The sequence below is a fragment of the Cyprinus carpio genome, chromosome A5 (genome assembly GCF_018340385.1).
Source record: "Cyprinus carpio isolate SPL01 chromosome A5, ASM1834038v1, whole genome shotgun sequence".
In the NCBI taxonomy this organism is placed as follows: domain Eukaryota; kingdom Metazoa; phylum Chordata; class Actinopteri; order Cypriniformes; family Cyprinidae; genus Cyprinus; species Cyprinus carpio.
The window spans coordinates 3,429,545-3,448,774 of NC_056576.1; the positions used below are offsets into that span (position 1 = coordinate 3,429,545).

At 45.3% G+C, this 19,230-nt stretch overlaps 1 protein-coding gene across 1 annotated transcript in view; it reads left to right on the top strand.

Annotated features, from left to right (window-relative positions):
- Positions 1-961: 961 nt before the first annotated feature.
- LOC109074527 (endoplasmic reticulum chaperone BiP-like) overlaps positions 962-19,230 on the top strand; it is a 43,344-nt gene continuing 25,075 nt past the window's right edge. The window contains exons 1-5 of the mRNA XM_042751468.1: positions 962-1,090; positions 3,826-3,982; positions 4,339-4,570; positions 4,653-4,790; positions 4,881-4,993. Of these exons, the coding sequence (XP_042607402.1) occupies positions 3,858-3,982; positions 4,339-4,570; positions 4,653-4,790; positions 4,881-4,993 (608 nt within the window). The 5' untranslated portion in view covers positions 962-1,090; positions 3,826-3,857. The remainder of the gene's footprint in view (positions 1,091-3,825; positions 3,983-4,338; positions 4,571-4,652; positions 4,791-4,880; positions 4,994-19,230) is intronic.

Here is a 19,230-nt window from a genome sequence, read left to right on the forward strand (position 1 = left end):
GGGAATAAATAAGGGTTGTTCTAAATAAATAAGGGTTGTTCTAAATGTCATCGCTGTATTTATTGTGATAATATTTTACTGTACATGGTTAAACATTCTTAGATGAAAATACAAACAAGATCTATTCTATTTAACTTTTTATTAATTGTCAAGCTGTTCATATTATTTATAGACTAGAATGTCCTCAATGTAAGGTGTTTAATATTTGGAGAGAACAAAAAGAGGTGATAGGGTAATGAAGGATATCCTATGGCAAAACACTTTAAATTAATGCATAAAAATAATCATTTGATCCTTAGAATAGGCTACAGGTTACTGATCATGTGAATATTACTATTAGGAAAGGAAAGAGAACTTAAATTTAACCAAAGAGAGTTATTTTGGATTTATAAATTACGGGCTAATATGTATCCAAGACTAAAAATAGGACTTTACTCCTTTTTTATAATTTATTTATTTATTTGTTTGGGATATTTTAAGTGGTATTTCTTGAGGATATATTGTGTGTGAAAATGTGCTGTTTTTGTTTAATGCTGTAGAGTGTTGTGGGTCACATCATGACAATTGTCTATTAATCAGCTGACTTGATGAATGACACGCTCTCGCCTGTGCTGTTTGTTGTTTGCTCTCTCTGAGCAAATTTGTACAGCCAATATGTACAATAACTATACAGATAAGTATTATGGACATAATTTACAGATTTTAAATGTTAAATACTATCAGCATGATATACAGATAGGTGTACTATGAACATACTATACAGATGGATTATGTGAAAGTGTATGTACACTATAGGCAGAACTATGAACATATGAACATAATTTACACTATTGCAATGGAAAATAAAGTGCATAGAAATATCTCAGTGTGCAAATGGGTTATTCAGTGTATCTGGATGAACAGACAGTAGTGCAAGTAATAACAAGTTTACTGTTTACACGGTAGAGTACTGTGGTCATCCTAAAGTTTTCCTTGATGGACTATTATAAACCCTAGACCAGAGAGCACCCTGATGCTCTCCCTACTATTGGACTTTGCTTGAAGATCATTGTATCTGTTCTAAAGCATCTGAAGTCTGCTGCCTGATCAGGTAAGAATACTTACATAACTTTAGCGTCCTATCTTTATTTTGTAATGAAGTCCTAAGAAATATTGAGTGAATATTGACTCTATCGCTTTGTGACTTTGAACGAGACACCTTTCCCCACGCTTCTCTGCTGGGATTGTCTATAGGAATATTTTCTTGTAAAAAAAAAAAAAAAAACATCCAGGTTAAAATATTTTATCAGACACCAATGGCTGAAAATCAGCATTCCGCTAATATTCAGTGCATATCACGATGGTAGTATAGTTACTTCACCTGTTTGTAACACTTGAGCTATTCTAAATTAGTTAAGAAACTTAAGTTGATTAATAAGTTAATTGGTAAGTATTTCAGAAAAACAAACTGCCAATCATTTTTCTGTTTGCATGCAGACAAAGTTTTTATTTTCAGACAGACACGTTTGGGTTTGTGCAGTAAGTATTTATTAGGTGAGCACGGAATTTAATGGCCTTTTTTGAATTGTGATTATGAGAGAGTATAATCCTAATTCTGCTTGTGCAGGCATTATTTGGGGTTTTGCGCTGTACTCGTAGTAAAACTTTGCATAGTTTGGTCTAATGATATTACATATGACACTGAAGCTTCACAGCGCAAGTAGGCGGCGCAATTTCTCACGAACCACGTGATCAACCAAAAACGACTTCATGCAGAGCTGCGCAGACCGATCGGCGAGAGTAGCCGCTTGCAGTCGGGGGCGGTATTGAGAGCGGAGATGTCAAGTCTGACATTTTCTGCTCCCTGAAGTGACGCTCTCGCGGAGTTTGCATACTCTATCACAGATAAAGTGAATAACATGCAATATTTGTCTAATAGACAGTCATTTAAAATGTTTTAATGAACAACAGAAACACTTTTTACATGCTTTATACCGTGCCATCTGTTCAAGAATAAAGTAAAATCAACATGTACTATTTAAATATCTATAAAGTGTGTTTTTTTTTTTAATGAACGTGACTCAATATAACATTGTGACTACAGTAAAAAAAAAAAAAAAAAAAAAAAAAACCTTTTACTGTTCTAAAAACAGTTTTGTGAGCAGTATTGGAATTGAAGATGTTAGAGACACAGGTCATTGTTGTCATGTAGTGAATTTGGCCAATCGTGAAACAGCTGTGTTGTCATCAGCGCTCCTACGGTCGCTCTGAAAAAGCTGCGCCAGCTGAGTCAGCCGGCTGCTCTCGAAATGCTATTGCGGTACTTTGATGCCACATGTGACAGTGATGTGGCACTGGTTCAAGTTGGACAAAATTTCTAACCGGCATGCACTGCATTGAGTCAGCCGCCGATCGGTCTGCACAGAGCTGCATGAAGTTGAACGCACCTAGATTCTTTCCATTCACGTGAATGCTTTACTTTGCCTGTCGGAATGTTTGAATATAGGTTTTTGAAAGTTGGGTTTTCAAATTGGGGTTTCTCACAACTCGGATGTCTGCATGAAAATTAGCTTGTGGGGTGGACAAAATTTGTTTGGCTGTTTCCAAAAATATAAACTAGTTAACAAACAAACCTAAGTGTGCATGTATTGCATCCAATCAGTCCCCATGTTGTTACCAAACACACACCCACACTGTACAAAAATAAATCTCTATTTTTTGATTACTGGTTTGATAACAATCCTTTAAAAGGATTTTAAATGCACATCGTGAAGGCAAAGAACCACTTTTGAAAAAGAATAATATAGTAGTCTGCTCATTATTTCATCAGAATATTATTAATCTGCTAGCTGTGACTGCTTATTGGAATAATGCAGGGGGTAACATCTGCTGGAAAAAAGGTGGATGCTTCCCCATACTTGTTTATTAATAAAGTAAAGGAGATTTCTTATAAAATGATTTTTATCCTGCAAATCATCACATGAAAAAATTCAAAAGTGATATTTCCTCCAGTTGCTCTTTTTGTGATGAAACTGTTGTTCCTCTCTTTTGGAACCGTCCATTTACAAATAAATTTTGGCAAGACGTTTTAGGTTTCATTAGGAGTAAAATTTTAATTAATGTGTCCTGTTTTGGAAAGACGTGATGCTGAGTTTTATTGAGTGTGAGATTATGTAGTGAATCTGATTTTGCTTCTTGCAACATTTCACATTCACAGATGCAAATATTATGTTCTTATATCTTTAATGACATGTAAGTCTCAAATTGTTTTTTTTGTTTTTTGTTTTTTTTTAGTTTGTAATTTTTCATGTTTTTATTTTATGTTGTTTTCATTGTCTATCATTTTTATTTGTCGGTGGTTATATTACTTTGTATACTGTCTTTGAGCGTTAAAAAAATTAAATAACTAAAAAACACCACACGCTGGTGACCCTGCTGGTTAAAATGGTTTAAATGCAATGAAAGCTAAACCAAAACATGCAAATTGCCTTCACAAACCCATTGCAAATGTTTTGTATTAATATAATATATTAAATGCAATTCACATCATCAAATACCATTACATATTAAGTGTCTGTATAATGTGTTCTTTTATTGATTTGCAGGGATTGTTTTTTTTTTTTTTTAATGGAAAGCTTACTAAACAGGCAAATAAGAGACTATTAACCTGATAGCACATGGACATCACTGAAACATCTATTTGATGTCTACATTTACATCTGCAAGAAATATTTTTTAGAGTGTTTGCTCATCTGCAATATGTCTATAGGACATTTCCTATCAGATGTCAAATAGACGTTTTTAGATGCCCTGGCCTGTGACCTTTGTTTAAAATACTCTTTACAGAAGTGACCATTTGACATAAGATCAACATCAAAATGCGATTGCTCTGCCTGTTCCTGCTGGTGGCCGGTAGTTCCTGCTGGTGGTTTACCGAAGAGGACGACAAGAAGGAAATTATTGGGACAGTGATTGGAATAGACCTAGGGACGACCTACTCATGGTGAGAATTTAATAGTTTGGATTCATATACAGGGACCACAGGATCATTACAGTTCTTGTTTGTTTGTATGTATGTATACTGTATATACACACATATATATTATTTTTATTTGATTTATATATATATATATATATATATATATATAATATATATATATATATATATATACACTTATATATATATATTAAAAAGATATATAAATTATATACATGTATATATCGTTTTGCATTTATTTGTATTTAGTGTTTTTTTTGTGTGTGTGTGTATTTATTTATTCTCCTAGTAATGCTCAGCGTGAAAACATTTCTCTATTATTTATAATTAACATAAGTTTTTACTATTTTAATTTGCTCCAGTGTTGGAGTGTTCAAGAACGGCCGTGTCGAGATCATCGCTAATGACCAGGGAAACCGCATCACTCCGTCATACGTGGCCTTCACCACTGAAGGTGAACGTCTCATCGGAGACGCTGCGAAGAACCAGCTGACCTCTAACCCCGAAAACACTGTCTTTAACGCCAAGAGGTTGATCGGCCGCACGTGGGGCGACTCGTCCGTGCAGCAGGACATTAAATACTTTCCCTTTAAGGTACACATGTCTGCCAGCCTGTGTCTGTATTTGTCTCTTTGTCTTCAATGGGGACGCCAAACACCTGCTGTGTCTCTTCCAGGTTATTGAGAAGAAGAACAAGCCTCACATCCAGCTGGACATCGGATCAGGTCAGATGAAGACTTTCACCCCTGAGGAAATCTCTGCTATGGTTCTGACTAAAATGAAGGAAACTGCAGAGGCTTACCTGGGAGAGAAGGTAAAGTTTGGTCTCCAACATCAAGAAATTATGTAATCTCTGTTGCCCTGCAGTAAAACTCAACATTGATCTGTTTCTGCTCTTCTAAAGGTCACACATGCTGTGGTCACTGTGCCCGCTTATTTCAATGATGCCCAGCGCCAGGCCACCAAAGATGCAGGAACCATCGCCGGTCTGAACGTCATGAGGATCATCAGTGAGCCGTAAGTATAGAATTGATTCTGCTTTGTTGTAAAGCATGTCGTTTTCATCTAGTTGTTTGTTTAAATTGAAATCAGTGTTATTTTAGTATGATTGATATGCTATTATAGCTTTTATTAATGATTTGATTTAATTTTTATATTGTCCACTATTAAAGTTTTAGTATTTTACTCTGTGTTTTAAATTGTATTATTTTAAACTACGTATTTAAATATATAATATGTATATTATAACACACACAAAAAAAATAAACGAATACACAATTAGGTTCACCTGTTAATTTGATTGGTTAAATTGATTGGTAATCAACCAATCACATGGCAGCAACTTAATGCATTTAGGCATCTAGATGTGGTGAAGACGACTTGCTGAAGGTCAAACCGAGCATCAGAATGGGGAAGAAAGGGGATTTAAGTGACTTTGAACGTGGAATGGTTGTTGGTGCCTGACGGGCTGTAGAAGACTGTAAAAATGTTGCCTGGTCTATTGAGTCTGGATTTCTGCTGTGACATTTAGATGGTAGGGTCAGAATTTGGCGTAAAGAACATGAAAGCATGGATCCATCCTGCCTTGTCTCAACGGTTCAGGCTGGTGGTGGTGGTGTAATGGTGCGGGGGATATTTTCTTGGCACACTTTGGGCCCCTTAGTACCAATTGAGCATCATTTAAATTCCACAGTCTTCCTGAGTATTGTTGCTCACCATGTCCATCCCTTTATGACTACAGTGTACCCATCTTCTGATGGCTACTTCCAGCAGGATAATGCATCATGTCACAAAGCTCAAATCATCTCAGACTGGTTTCTTGAACATGACAATGTGTTCACTTTACACAAAGCTCAAATAATCTCAGACTGGTTTCTTAAACATGACAATGTGTTCACTTTACACAAAGCTCAAATAATCTCAGACTGGTTTCTTGAACATGACAATGTGTTCACTTTACATAAAGCTCAAATCATCTCAGACTGGTTTCTTGAACATGACAATGTGTTCACTTTAAACAAAGCTCAAATCATCTCAGACTGGTTTCTTGAACATGACAATGTGTTCACTTTACACAAAGCTCAAATCATCTCAGACTGGTTTCTTGAACATGACAATGAGTTCACTTTACTCAAATTGCCTCTACAGTCACCAGATCTCAATCCAATAGAGGAGCTTTGGGATGTGGTGGAATGGGAGATTCGCATCATGGATGTGCAGCCGACAAATCTGCAGCAACTGCGTGATGCTATCATGTCAATATGGACCAAAATCTCTCATGAATGTTTCCAACACCTTGTTGAATCTATGCCACAATGAATTAAGGCATTTCTGAAGGCAAAAGGGGGTCCAAACAGGTACTAGCAAGGTGTACCTAATAAAGTGGCCAGTAGGGGTGGAACAATACATGTATTCATGCTGAACCATCACGGTATGGATATCTCGGTTCAGTACATGAGGCCTTACATGAATACAGGCAATTCAAGAAGGGAGTGCCCACAGCAGTGCAACACTGTTTGATAACCGGGTGCCAGGGGAATTGAACCCAATCCAGAAAGGCAGAAGCAGAAGAGCAGCGAATGCCACGAGATGCCCACTTGAAAACTATGTTTGCTTGTCTGTGAGTATGTGATGGGTGTATATTTTAAAGCAGGGTTCCTCAATTAGTTTTTGCTGAGGGCCGAATTCTGCCAACAATACCAAGCCAAGGGCCACTGACCTATATTTATATATATTGTCACGGGCTGAAGAATCACACGACAGGGTTTAGTGCAAAAGTGAAGCCCCGGAGGGTGTATTTATTGACAGGTGCTTTGATTTGTGCTGAATCCTGTGGTGTCCAGTGCTCGTCCTCGGTGCCACGTGATCCTGTTTGCCGGCTGGCTGAGTGCAAGGGGACTTGGTGTCCGGTGCTCGGGTGGCGGGCTGGTCGATCCGCAGCTTTCTGGAGGGACAAGAGACACAACGTTAGTTTCAGTCATCTGAAGATCCTCTCTTCCTTGTGTCACCTTCAGGCGCAGCGTTTATAGTCCTCTCCTCATCCGCTTCAGCTGGGACCGATCAGCCCGCTGTGATTGCGTGCAGGTGAATCTCCCTCGTTGCCAGGGCGACGCTGATAGCTGCCCAGGACACGGCTCACACTCCCCCCCCCCAAGCGTCGTTCTGGTTCCTCGGGCGAGGGGGGAGGTGGGGGCTGGGGGGAGGAAGAGTACCTGACAGACCTGCGAAAGCTGTCCACAGGCGGGAGAGTCCAGCCGCATTGGCGTTGGCGGTTCCAGCTCGATGTCGCACATCAAAGTGGAAGTCCTGGAGCGCCAGGAACCACCGCGTCACCCGGGCATTGGTGTCCTTAGCCCGGGCCATCCACTGTAACGGGGCATGATCGTGTAGAGACTGAATTTCCGTCCCAGTAGGTAGTATTTCAGCTCCAGGACTGCCCACTTGACGGCCAGCGCCTCCTTCTCCACTGCCGCGTATCGTTGTTCCGTTGTGGACAGCTTTCGTCTGATGTAGACCACCGGGTGCTCCTCACCGTCTTGCACTTGGGACAGGACGGCTCCCAACCCGGTGTCGAATGCGTCCGTCTGTAATAAGAAGGGACAGTTAAAGTCGGGCGCGTGCAACACTGGCTCAGACGTGAGTGCTGCCTTTATCCTCCTGAACGCTTCCTCTTCCGGGGCTCCCCACTTTACCTTCTCCGGCTGTCCCTTCTTAGTGAGGTCTGTCAGGGCCGTCGCTAGGGAGGAGAAGTTTGGTATAAAACATCTGTAGTACCCAGCCAACCCCAAGAAGGCCCGTACCTGTTTCTTGGTGGAGGGCCTCGGGGCCGAGAGAATGGCTGTCACTTTCCCCTGTTGCGGATGGATCAGGCCCCGGCCCACCTGGAAACCAAGGTATTGTGCTTCAGGTAGGGCGAGGTGGCATTTCTTGGGGTTGGCGGTGAGCCCTGCCCGCCGCAGCTCAAGAAGCACCCTCCGGAGCCGCTCCAGATGGTCCTCCCAGGTCTCCAAATGGATGACGACATCGATGTAGGCTGCGGCGTAAGCTTGATGGGGTCTCAGCACGATGTCCATCATCCTCTGGAAGGTAGCCGGAGCCCCGTGCAGCCCGAAGGGGAGTACACGGTACTGCCAGTGGCCAGTGGGGGTGGAGAAGGCGGTCTTCGGTTTGGCGGTCTCTGTTAACGGTCCCTGCCAATAGCCCTTGGTGAGATCGAGCGTGGATATGAACCGGGCTCTCCCCAGCCGCTCCAGCAGCTCATCAACACGGGGCATCGGTTATCCATTGAACTCCGAGACCTCGTTTAGGCGGCGGAAGTCATTACAGAACTGGAGGGTGCCGTCCGGTTTTGGGACCATGACTATGGGACTGGACCAGGGACTGCGGGAGGGCTCGATCACCCCTAGCTTCAGCATCTCTCGTACCTCCCCTTCGACTGCGTGTCGCCGGGCCTCCAGGATTCGATAGGGCCGCTGTCGCACAATGGTCCCTTGTGGGGTGCGGACGTCATGCTGCAGTAGGTTGGTCCACCCGGGCCGTGGGGAGAACACATCAGAGAACTGACCGACCAGATGTTGAAGCTCTGTCTTCTGGGCGGCCGACAGGTGGGGGCTGATGTCAACAACCACGGGTGAGGAGGCGGCTAGGGCCGCCACCTGAGTCCTCGTCCCCTCCCAGCGCTTCAGGAGATTGATGTGGTACAGTTGGCTTTCCTTCCGGCGCCCCGGCTGGCATACTCTGTAAGTCACGGGCCCCACCTTCTCCGCGACGATGTACGGGCCTTGCCATTTGGCGAGGAATTTACATGCTGCTGTCGGGATGAGGACTAGGACGTAATCCCCTGGCTGGAATTCCCGCGGTTGGTGCTCCCGGACGCGGGGCATGACACGGTCAATCCTCTTCCGCATCTCCCTCACGTGCTCGATCGTGGTTCGATGGGCGGTCAGCTGCTGCTCCCAGGCCTCTCAGGCGACATCGAGCAGGCCACGGGGCTGCCGCCCAAACAGGAGCTCGAATGGTGTGAATCCTGTGGAGGCCTGGGGGACTTCCCGGATGCCGAAGAGGACGTACGGCAGCATTTGATCCCAATCCCGTCAGTCGTCCGCAGCCAGGCGGCGGAGCATCTGCTTTAAGGTTTTGTTGAACCTTTCGACCAGCCCATCGGTCTGCGGGTGGTACACAGTGGTCCGAAGCTGCTTGACCTTTAGGAGGTGGCAGAGGTCAGCCATCGTCCGGGACATGAAGGGGGTGCCCTGGTCGGTCAGTATCTCCCGGGGTATGCCGACCCGGCTGCACAGCAGGAAGAGCTCCTGGGCGATGGCTTTGGACGTGGCTTTGCGCAGTGGAATGGCTTCGGGGTACCGGGTCGCATAATCCACGATGACTAAAATGTGTTCGTGTCCCCGGGCGGACTTTGGCAGCGGCCCTACGAGGTCCATTCCTATCCGCTCAAAGGGCACCTCAATGATGGGCAGCGGGATTAGCAGAGCTGGGGGAGGAGTTTGTGGCGACCTCCTTTGGCAGTCCGGACAGGCCTGACAAAACCGCTTGATCTCCGCCTCCATGCCGGGCCAATGGAACCTGTCCCGGACTCGTTGAGTGGTGTTTTGGGCCCCCAGGTGGCCCGCCTTAGGATGGGAATGGGCGAGCTCGATGATAGTCTGTGTCTTTGTGCGTGGGACTACCAACAGCTTGACCTCCTCCCCTCTCCGCTGTGCGACACAGTACAGCAGGCCGTTCTGAACCACGAAGTGTGGGGTTGGTTTGTGGTGGCGGTTGGACCTCTTTTCCCTCAACCACTCTCACCTGCTTCCAGCAGTGCTTCAGCCGGTCGTCCCCGAGCTGCTCCTTCATGAAACTTCCCCCACCCCGTACCTGCTGGAACACATCATAGAAAAGGTTAGCACTTTGGGGGGGGGGGGCTCACCATCTCGGGCGCTGTCCGAAGCCAGGAGGACAGGGTGCCGTCGGGGACCCCGGCTGACGGCTGACGTTCTTCCTCTTCTGGCGGTTCCCGGCAGGGCTGGCAGGCCGGGTGATTTGGGTGAGCAGTTGGTCAAAGCCTGGCCAGTCTCTCCCCAACAGGACGGGCATGGGCAGGTCCCTGACTACGCCCACTTCCAGTGGCCAGGTGCCAGTCCTCGTGGAGAGTGTTACCCGCCGGGTGGGCACGTTCTGGGTGTCCCCATGGACGCAGGTAATGGAGAGGCGAGCTTTGGTTCCCATCCGTGGGGGAAACAGGGAGGACTGGACCAGGCTTACCGCACTTCCAGAGTCCAACAGGGCTGTATACGGTCGGCCGTTAATGGAAACCTCGGTCTGGGGTGCCCCTCGTGGTGGCTCCAAATGGACAGCACAGCCTGCCAGCCAGGCGTGATTGGGAGAGGGTGGTGGCTCCGTGGGCATCGGCTCATCCTGTATGCCGGGAACCGCCGACCTGCTGACTGTGCGCTGGGTGCCCTCTGGCGTGCGTCGCTCCTGGTACACCCTCCGGGGAAATGGCGGTGCTCGCTCCCCAGCCTCTCATCGCATCGTCATCTCCGCTAGCTCAACGGCCTCGACGAGCTCTCCCACGGTGCAGGGATTCCTCATTCCGGCCGCCTGCCGAAGGGGCCGTGGTAGGGCGCACAAATACCAGTCCACGACGACACGTTCGGCCACTTGGGCGGCACTGGGGCTCCCGGCGAGTAACCAGTGATGGGCGAGGCGGCTGAGTTTGGCTGCTTGGGCGCGGGCTGGCAACCGACTATTATACTCCCAGGCTCGGAACAATTGGGCCGCGGCGATGGGAGATAAACCCACGCGCCCCAGTATTTCCTTCCGTAGTTCATCATAGGATTCCTTTTGGCGGGCTGGCATGGAAAAGTAGGCCTGTTGGGGTTCCCCGGTTAACAACGGTGCCAGTATCTGCGCCCACTCTTCCCGGGGCCAGTCCTCTCGAGCGGCGATGGTTTCAAACATTCCCAGATAATGCTCTATATCGTCGTGGATGGTCATCTTCGGCAGGAGCTGGGTGGCTTGCGTGCGGGGGTCCGGCAGCGGGGCCCGCTGAGCGGCCGTGAAGCGGAGAACGGCGACCTCACGCTCTGTTTCACCCTGTCGAGTGGCCATGTGCTCGACGATCTGCTGCTGTCGAATGCTTATTTCCGTCAGGTGCTTGAGAAGCTCTTCCATAGCTGGGGAGGGAGTCACCGCCTGACGAGAAAGCAGAGGGGGGAAAAAAAACAACTTGGTGAACCAGGACAATCGTGTGAGTCGGTGATCCTTCAGTAATCTGCCCGCATTCTCCACCAGTGTCACGGGCTGAAGAATCACACGACAGGGTTTAGTGCAAAAGTGAAGCCCCGGAGGGTGTATTTATTGACAGGTGCTTTGATTTGTGCTGAATCCTGTGGTGTCCAGTGCTCGTCCTCGGTGCCATGTGATCCTGTTTGCCGGCCGGCTGAGTGCAAGGGGACTTGGTGTCCGGTGCTCTGGTGGCGGGCTGGTCGATCGATCCGCAGCTTTCTGGAGGGACAAGAGACACAACGTTAGTTTCAGTCATCTGAAGATCCTCTCTTCCTTGTGTCACCTTCAGGCGCAGCGTTTATAGTCCTCTCCTCATCCGTTTCAGCTGGGACCGATCAGCCCGCTGTGATTGCGTGCAGGTGAATCTCCCTCGTTGCCAGGGCGACGCTGATAGGTGCCCAGGACACGGCTCACAATATATAAAGTATTATTATTATTACAATTATTAAATTATATTATATTATCGTTGCTTTTGTTAAAATAATCAAAAGATGGTTACACAATAAATATTCAGATTTTTTCCCCCCGGTAGTCTGTTTTATTCAATTATGAACATTTTTGCATTTAGATACAGAAGAACTTTGCCTGTTGAATATTAAAAACAAATGAACAAACAAAAAATCTGGATCTCCATGTCTGCCATGCAAAAGTGAAAGTGAAAAGTGAAAGTCGTGACATTTGCCAAGTATGGTAACCCATTCTCAGAATTAGTGCTCTGCATTTAACCCATCCAAGTGCACACAGCAGTGAGAAGTGAACACACCGTGAACACACACCCAGAGCAGTGGGAAGCTATATATCCAGCGCCCGGGGAGCAACTGGGGGTTCAGTGCCTTGCTTAAGGGCACTTCAGCCATGGGTATTGAGGGTGGAAGAGAGCGCTGTTCATTCACTCCCCACTCACCTACAACTCCTGCCAGACTCGAACCTGCGACCTTCGGGTTACAAGTCCAAATCTCTAACCATTAGGCTCATCTCCAGACTGGATCTCTTCTCTCCACTTTCCCTAATTGCAGGTTTAATTATTAGATCTGTCAGCATTAATATTTTTATACTTAAGATTTTTGGGGGGGATCAAACTATAACACCATGTGTCTAAACCAGACCTTACGTGACGCGATAGAAAGTATCTTTTCCATGTAGTTTTTGTCCTAACCACCCGCGACAGCGACACGTGACAATAAGCGACACGGAATACTATTTTAGAAATGGTTTTAATTTTCTGCGACGTCACAGCAGGAACAGCATACAAAATATGACAGTGATAATCTCAGGTAATGATTTTGTGCTTTATTCAATGTTAAAAGTGTCTAATGTGAGTTTGAAACAGTTCTGCTCTGCCATCAGTGAGTCTGTCCTGTGTTCATCCATAACTGTCTGGTTTGGTTCAGCTACCAAATCAGACATCAAGAGACTACAACGGACAGTCAGGACTGCTGAAAGGATCATTGGTGCCCCTCTGCCCAGTCTCCAAGTTCTTTACATCTTCAGAGTGAGGAAAAGGGGCTATAAAAAAAATCACCTTGGACCCCTCGCACCCAGCCCACTCTCTGTTCGAACTGTTGCCTTCTGGTCGGCGCTACAGAGCACTGACCACCAGAACAGCCAGACACAAAAACTATTTTTTCCTATACTTCTATTCCTGTATATATAGTACATTATTTAATGTTTTGTTTTTCTTTTTTTATATTAGTGTTATATTACATCCCTACTGTGTTGTTCCTATGTATGTCTGCACTATGTTGTACTTTATTCTACACTGGAAGCTCCTGTCACCAAGTCAAATTCCTTGTGTGTGTAAACATACTTGGTAATAAAGCTCTTCTAGTTCTGATTCTGAATATTATTTTGCGTGATCTTTATAGCCATTGTGAAAGCAACAATAGATGCTTTTCTTTACTTCACACTTGCCATGTTTTTGCTGTCACATCGTAGGCCTATATCTACACTGGACGAGACAACTCATTGTAAATCATTTGAACTTTGTGTCAGCACGTCATAAATAGAACGAGTCACCAGTTTTCTGTTGAGGATTTGTCACACCGCTCGCGTCCGGTGTAGACATGATGTAAGTTAATGTCGCTTTCTGATGCTGCATTTGTATTTTCATGCCACATTATTTGAAATTAGCGCGGGCCAAAAAGTTTTCTCCCACCTATTGAAGAACCCTGCTTCAAAGGCTTGTGCACTCAACTGTTTGTGAAATGGAGCTTTGTGTTTGTGAATCCTACCTCTCTCATTCAGCACAAATCATAATATTCCATAATATTTCCATATTTGCAGGGTAATGTATCTGAATGCTAAATGATTTATTATATAAATTAATCGGCTTTGTACTTCAGTTCCAACGGTAACACAGAGGCAGGCGTGCTGATGTTTGGCTCACTGTATTTTATTTTGATAAAGTACCTACTGTGCTGTCAAGTTAGCAATGCAGGAACTGATGTGTTTTGTGTGTGTGTGTGTACACCCACCGGCACGGAACGCTTAAGCATATTTTTTTATTGTTTCCTTATACCAGCAGAATTAACTTTTAAACACTTAATAACGCATCACCATATGAAGGTCTGCTTTTTTTGTGTACGCTTACAATGAAAACAAAACTCTAACAAAGTCAATGATTGAGAAGGAAGAGGACGGGGTCGGCTTGACTGCTGCTGGTGATTTTATTTGGGTTTCAGTAAATAAACAGAACTTCGCACTATAAGCGCTCAATATAACACAGTTGCATAAGCAATACACAGGGGCTCTCCAGAGCAGACACAGTCTCCACACATGCACACCAGTCAGCAGTCTGTCCTTCTCTGCCTGCCTTCTCATTCCCGGGCCTCTTTATGTTGTCTCTCCATGCCAATTACTGGAACAAGACACAGGTGTTTGTCATTTGCATTTGACCCACTTACTCACCGCTCGTCTCTCAACTGTCTCTCCCACTGCAGACCTCGCTGAACCACGCCCCCCTCACCACATACCCCCACCACCCGACTCAGGCCGGGGAGCTGTCCGGGCTGCAGCCCCCCCATTTCTGGAGAGAAAGACAGCCACAGCCATCTGTACACCCGGTCTGTGGACCACCTGGAATTTAAAATGCTTTAAAGCCAGATACAAACGAGTGATCTGCGCGTTGGTGTCCTTCATGCGGTGGAGCCACTGCAGATCTATATTGCCAAGGATGATGATGTCATCTAAATAGGCAGTGGCATATGTATTATGGGGCCAGAGAATATGGTCCATGAGACGCTGAAAAGTGGCCGGCGCCACAACCCGAATGGATACGTAATGAATTGGTGCAATCCAAACGGTGTTGTGAAGACCGTCTTTTCTTTAGATACAGGCGATAAGGGGATCTGCCAATATCCTTTTGTTAAATCCAGTGTCGAATTAAAACAAGAATTGCCCAGCCAGTCAAGCAATTCGTCAACTCGCGGCATTGGATACGCGTTGAATTTAGACACTGAATTTACTTTGCGGTAATCCACACAAAATCGAACAGAGCCATCTGTCTTAGGAACTAAAACTATTGGGCTCGCCCAATCACTGTTGGATTCTTCTATTACCCCCATTTTGAGCATTGCCTCTAATTCGGTCTGAACCACTTTTTTCTTGTGCTCAGGTAAACATTACGGCTGATTGCGCACTACTATGCCTGGCTCGGTGATGAATGAGATTTGTTCAACCAGGTAGGGGCGAGAACACATTCTACAAATTCTGCCAGCAACTTGGCCACATCAGTGAGCTGGGAGGGTGAGAGATGATATCATCCTGGGGCCAGATCGGGGGATTGAATTTTAGTGCTCAATTTGATGTGGGCGAGTGATGTTCTTTTCGCTTGTTTTAGAGCTGGCTTTGTTTGCCCTGAGCCTGTAACAAATTCTCCATAGATAGCCGCCCCAAAGTGTGGAGTTTTGTTCTCAGGTCCATTACATGCAGAGTTAAATTTTTACCTTGAGAAGCTCCGTTCTCCCAAGTTTTTCTCAGGATGTCCAAACCCCTCAGGGCTGACGTCTGTAGGGTCAAAAATTAACTGTAAGGATCCACCCGCCAGCCCAAAAAGCGGAATCCAGCGGCCTGGTCGAAGGTTTATTGTGTATTCGGTCTTTTATTTGCGCCTCTGAATCTATCAGGATTTAGTTTGAATTTTAGTCTAGCTCCATGTTTAATCTGACTCCAATTTCACGTGATCATTAAATTTAGGCAATATTTCTATCAAAAGCTGATCACAGATATCCATTGTTTATTAATTTTAGATATTTGAGTATTCTGAAAATCCCATACTTTCAATTATTCGTTCACTGCAGACCCGGTATCGCTTTAGAAGTAACATTTCGGCCGATTGAATGCTCTTCCCGAACACAAACTCGTCAGTCTGATCTTAAACATTGGATGCCAGGGTAAATATCTACCTTTAAGTCGGTTGCGCCCTGCTTACTCGTACAAAAAGTATAGTTTTTTATATATTTACGAAAACTGCAACTTATTTAAGACAGTGATAGTCAGAAATCGAAATGGATTCAATTGATGTGCCCCATGCTCCATCTATTAAACCTTTCGTATGAACAATCCTGAACACAGATTTGAGGTAATACCTTCGCTTTAATCTACTAGTAATAATGAGTTAAGAATAATGCAGAATAAATCAAATATAACAATTTATTATCAGTCAGGTAAAATTGTATCATGCCAATTACATAATGAAAATAATTAGAAGCCAATTTAGAAAGGATAGTGTAATTGTAAATCACATTGTAGTTGCAACTTTGCTCCTGCACAAAGACACTGTAGCCATATTGGGAACGGCCAAGTGATCCATGCAGGAGGCACACAAATTTAACATAGTCACACATGTAACAGTTATCCTAATTTAAGACACATGGTCTAAAATGCATAGCAAAGCACTCAGGTGTTTTAGAGAATAAAACTTAACTAGCCAATGTGTACATGTAGTAGCACAAACAACTATACAGTGTGCTCTGTAGGCACAATGTGTTTAACACAATAACATAATAGTATACCTGACTTCAGGAAGATACATAGTATGGAGCATATGAAATACACTCCACACTACGGGCTTTCTGGCAACAGAATCGCCCAGTAGTGTTTTGTCACTTCCCTTAAATACTCAGACCAGACAACAAATAATCTTCAAATCAGCTGTAAAAACATAAAAGACCTTTTGGTTTTTTTAGGTTCCCGTGGTCACATCAGGGTCACACCTGGCTGGAGATAAACATTCTCACAGACCCCTAAAGGGGGGCACACCCCCTTCTCAGCAGATTCTACAATTCTACAAAAGTTTTCAATCTTTCTCATAATATAAATGACTACTTTGAAATTGAGACCATTTTAGAGACCTTTAAAATGATACCAAACATGAAAAGTTTACAAGCATGAATCCTGAAGATATAGTAAATGTTTTATGTGAGCGTAACAACTGTTAGATGCCTGGACCATGTGCCCTGGGGGGAAGGATGGGTGAAGGTACCAAAGAGCAAATGGTCTTTCTTCCAGATCTTCCTATCTGTTTGTTTGGTCCACGAGGAGATCAAAGCCCATTGTTTTGGTGCATCTGCATTTGCATTGTGAGAGTTCCTGAAAGTCTGGCTTCACAAAGAATTCATTTCATAAGGAAATAATTTCACTCCTTACACGTCCATTAAGAAGCTCAAAGGGGAAACCCCCGTAGAGGCTTGCAGGACCTCCCACACTGCGAACAAGAGGGGTTCCAACCATTTATCCCAATCTTTGGCATCCTCGTGAACTAAGGATTTTAAAGTGCTATTAAATTGTCCCTTCGTTTGTGGGTGATGGACACTGGTGCAAATTGACTTAATGCTTAATAATTCGTACAGACATAGACGCTGGCCTTGGTCAGTGAGGATCTCTTTCAGGATCCCCACTCGGGATATTAATTGAAACAGTGCATCCGCAACCCTCTTGGCGGAAATGCTACGGAGTGCCACTGTCTCCGGATATCATGTTGCATAGTCCACCAGCATTAATGCAAAATGATGCCCTCTTGCGGATCGTTCTAATGGCCCGATGAGGTCCATTCCAATCCTTTTTCGAAGGGGACCTGCATTAACGGTAGAGGGTGCAGTGGCGTTTTGGGGAGGCCGGTGAATTTACCAGCTGACATTCATGACAAGACACACACCACCTGCACACATTCTCATAAATGCCCAGCCAAAAAAAAAAAAAAACACAGGCCATGAGACAATTTAGTGTTGTTATTTGACCTAAATGTCTAGCCATGGGATTACAATGAACCGCCTGGAAAAGCATTTCCCGATGGCTTTTTGGCACTAAAAGCTGTGTTGTATCTTCCGTTGTCTGAGCGTCTTGGTTTACTCGATACAACCGGTTATTATAATCCCAAAATATGAATAGGAAAGCAGACGAGCAGGTTGGAGAGGTTGACTGTCGGACCTGTTCAAAAGCATGTTTTAATGACTCATTCTGAGACTGTTCCAGAGGAAAATCATTGTGTCCTGAGAGGATCAGCCTCTCAATTTGATTCTGTTCCGCTGGTACAGATCGCAGTGGTCCCTGTTCAGCCTCTCCTACCAGCATGAGCGCCCTCCTTCCCTGCTTTTTCTTTTCCCAAGAGACATCCGCACATAACCATCCCAATAATTCACTAAAAGCAGGCCAATTAGTCCCCAGAATTAGCACATGTCAGAGGTGTGGGTTAACTGCGACCTCTACACTATGATTTTGTCCCCTAAATCGAATAACAGTGGACACTAAAGGATATTTCACCCCGTCCCCGTGGCCACTGCCTCAGGATATTGTGTTGCATAGATCCAATGCCTCGGGCTGAATCAGGCTTTGATGGATAAAGGTTTGGTTACATCCTGAATACACCAGAGCCTGATAGTTACCCCCGAAATACTCACAGGTGTTTGGTACCAGTCAGCCTGACCGGGGGCAGCCTGCGGGGCATCCGGGACCCGGATCATTGTGGTCAAATGATTGGCGTCGAGAGAGCTGGAAAATGGACGCTGTATAGGTCCCAGCCATGGTCCCCCTGGGCAGAGCTCTCGGGCCAGCAGCATAATCCGGTCTGGTCCCACCCCGCCCTCGGGGCAGGACTCGTGGAGGACCTGGAGGATGGGACCTGGAAAGAGGGACAAGTCAAAATGCAGGGAGAGAGGGAGAAAATAAAGGGGAAAAGAGAGAAACAGCTGGAATGGATTCCCCGACCTCAGGGCACGCCACCATCTGATCCTCCGCCAATTGCATGGCTGAGCCGTTGGGCCATCATGAAGGGTTGGACGCTCTCGCTCAGGTCCAGCGAACAGATTCAGGGGTCGTCCTGAGCCCCCATCTTGTTCAGCGGGAGGTTGGGGGCCGGGGTCTGCTGAATTGCCATTTCTACCCGAACCTTCCGGTCCATCCAGTTCCAGAACCTCTCGTGGTCCTCCTGTTGCGCCAGGATAATGGCCTGGAAGTGTCGTTCCTGGTCAGTCCGCAAATCCAGTTACGTTTGGTGTTGCTCTTGATGGATGACCACGAGGGATGAGATGACATCTGCAAATGGTGTACTTGTTGTTTGCATGACGGTGTTGGTTTTGTTGTTTTCTTGCTTGGTTTCAGGGTTTGTGTAAAAGTTTTAAATTGTCAATGATTAAGAAGGAAGAGGACGGGGTCGGCTTGACTGCTGCTGGTGATTTTATTCGGGTTTGAGTAAATAAACAGAACGTCACACTACCAGCGCTCAATATGACACAGTTGCATAAGCAATACACAGGGGCTCTCCAGAGCAGACAGCGTCTCCACACATGCACACCGGTCAGCAGTCTGTGTACAAGTTCTGTGAACAAGTTAAGCTTGTCACAAAATTGAACTGAAACGCAGCATTTTACATTACGGCTACGTTACGTGTCATACTTTTTCCCCCTTGTTTATCTGTAAACTAATCTAATATATTTCAAGAATTTATTCCTTGTATGTATACAGGTGCATCT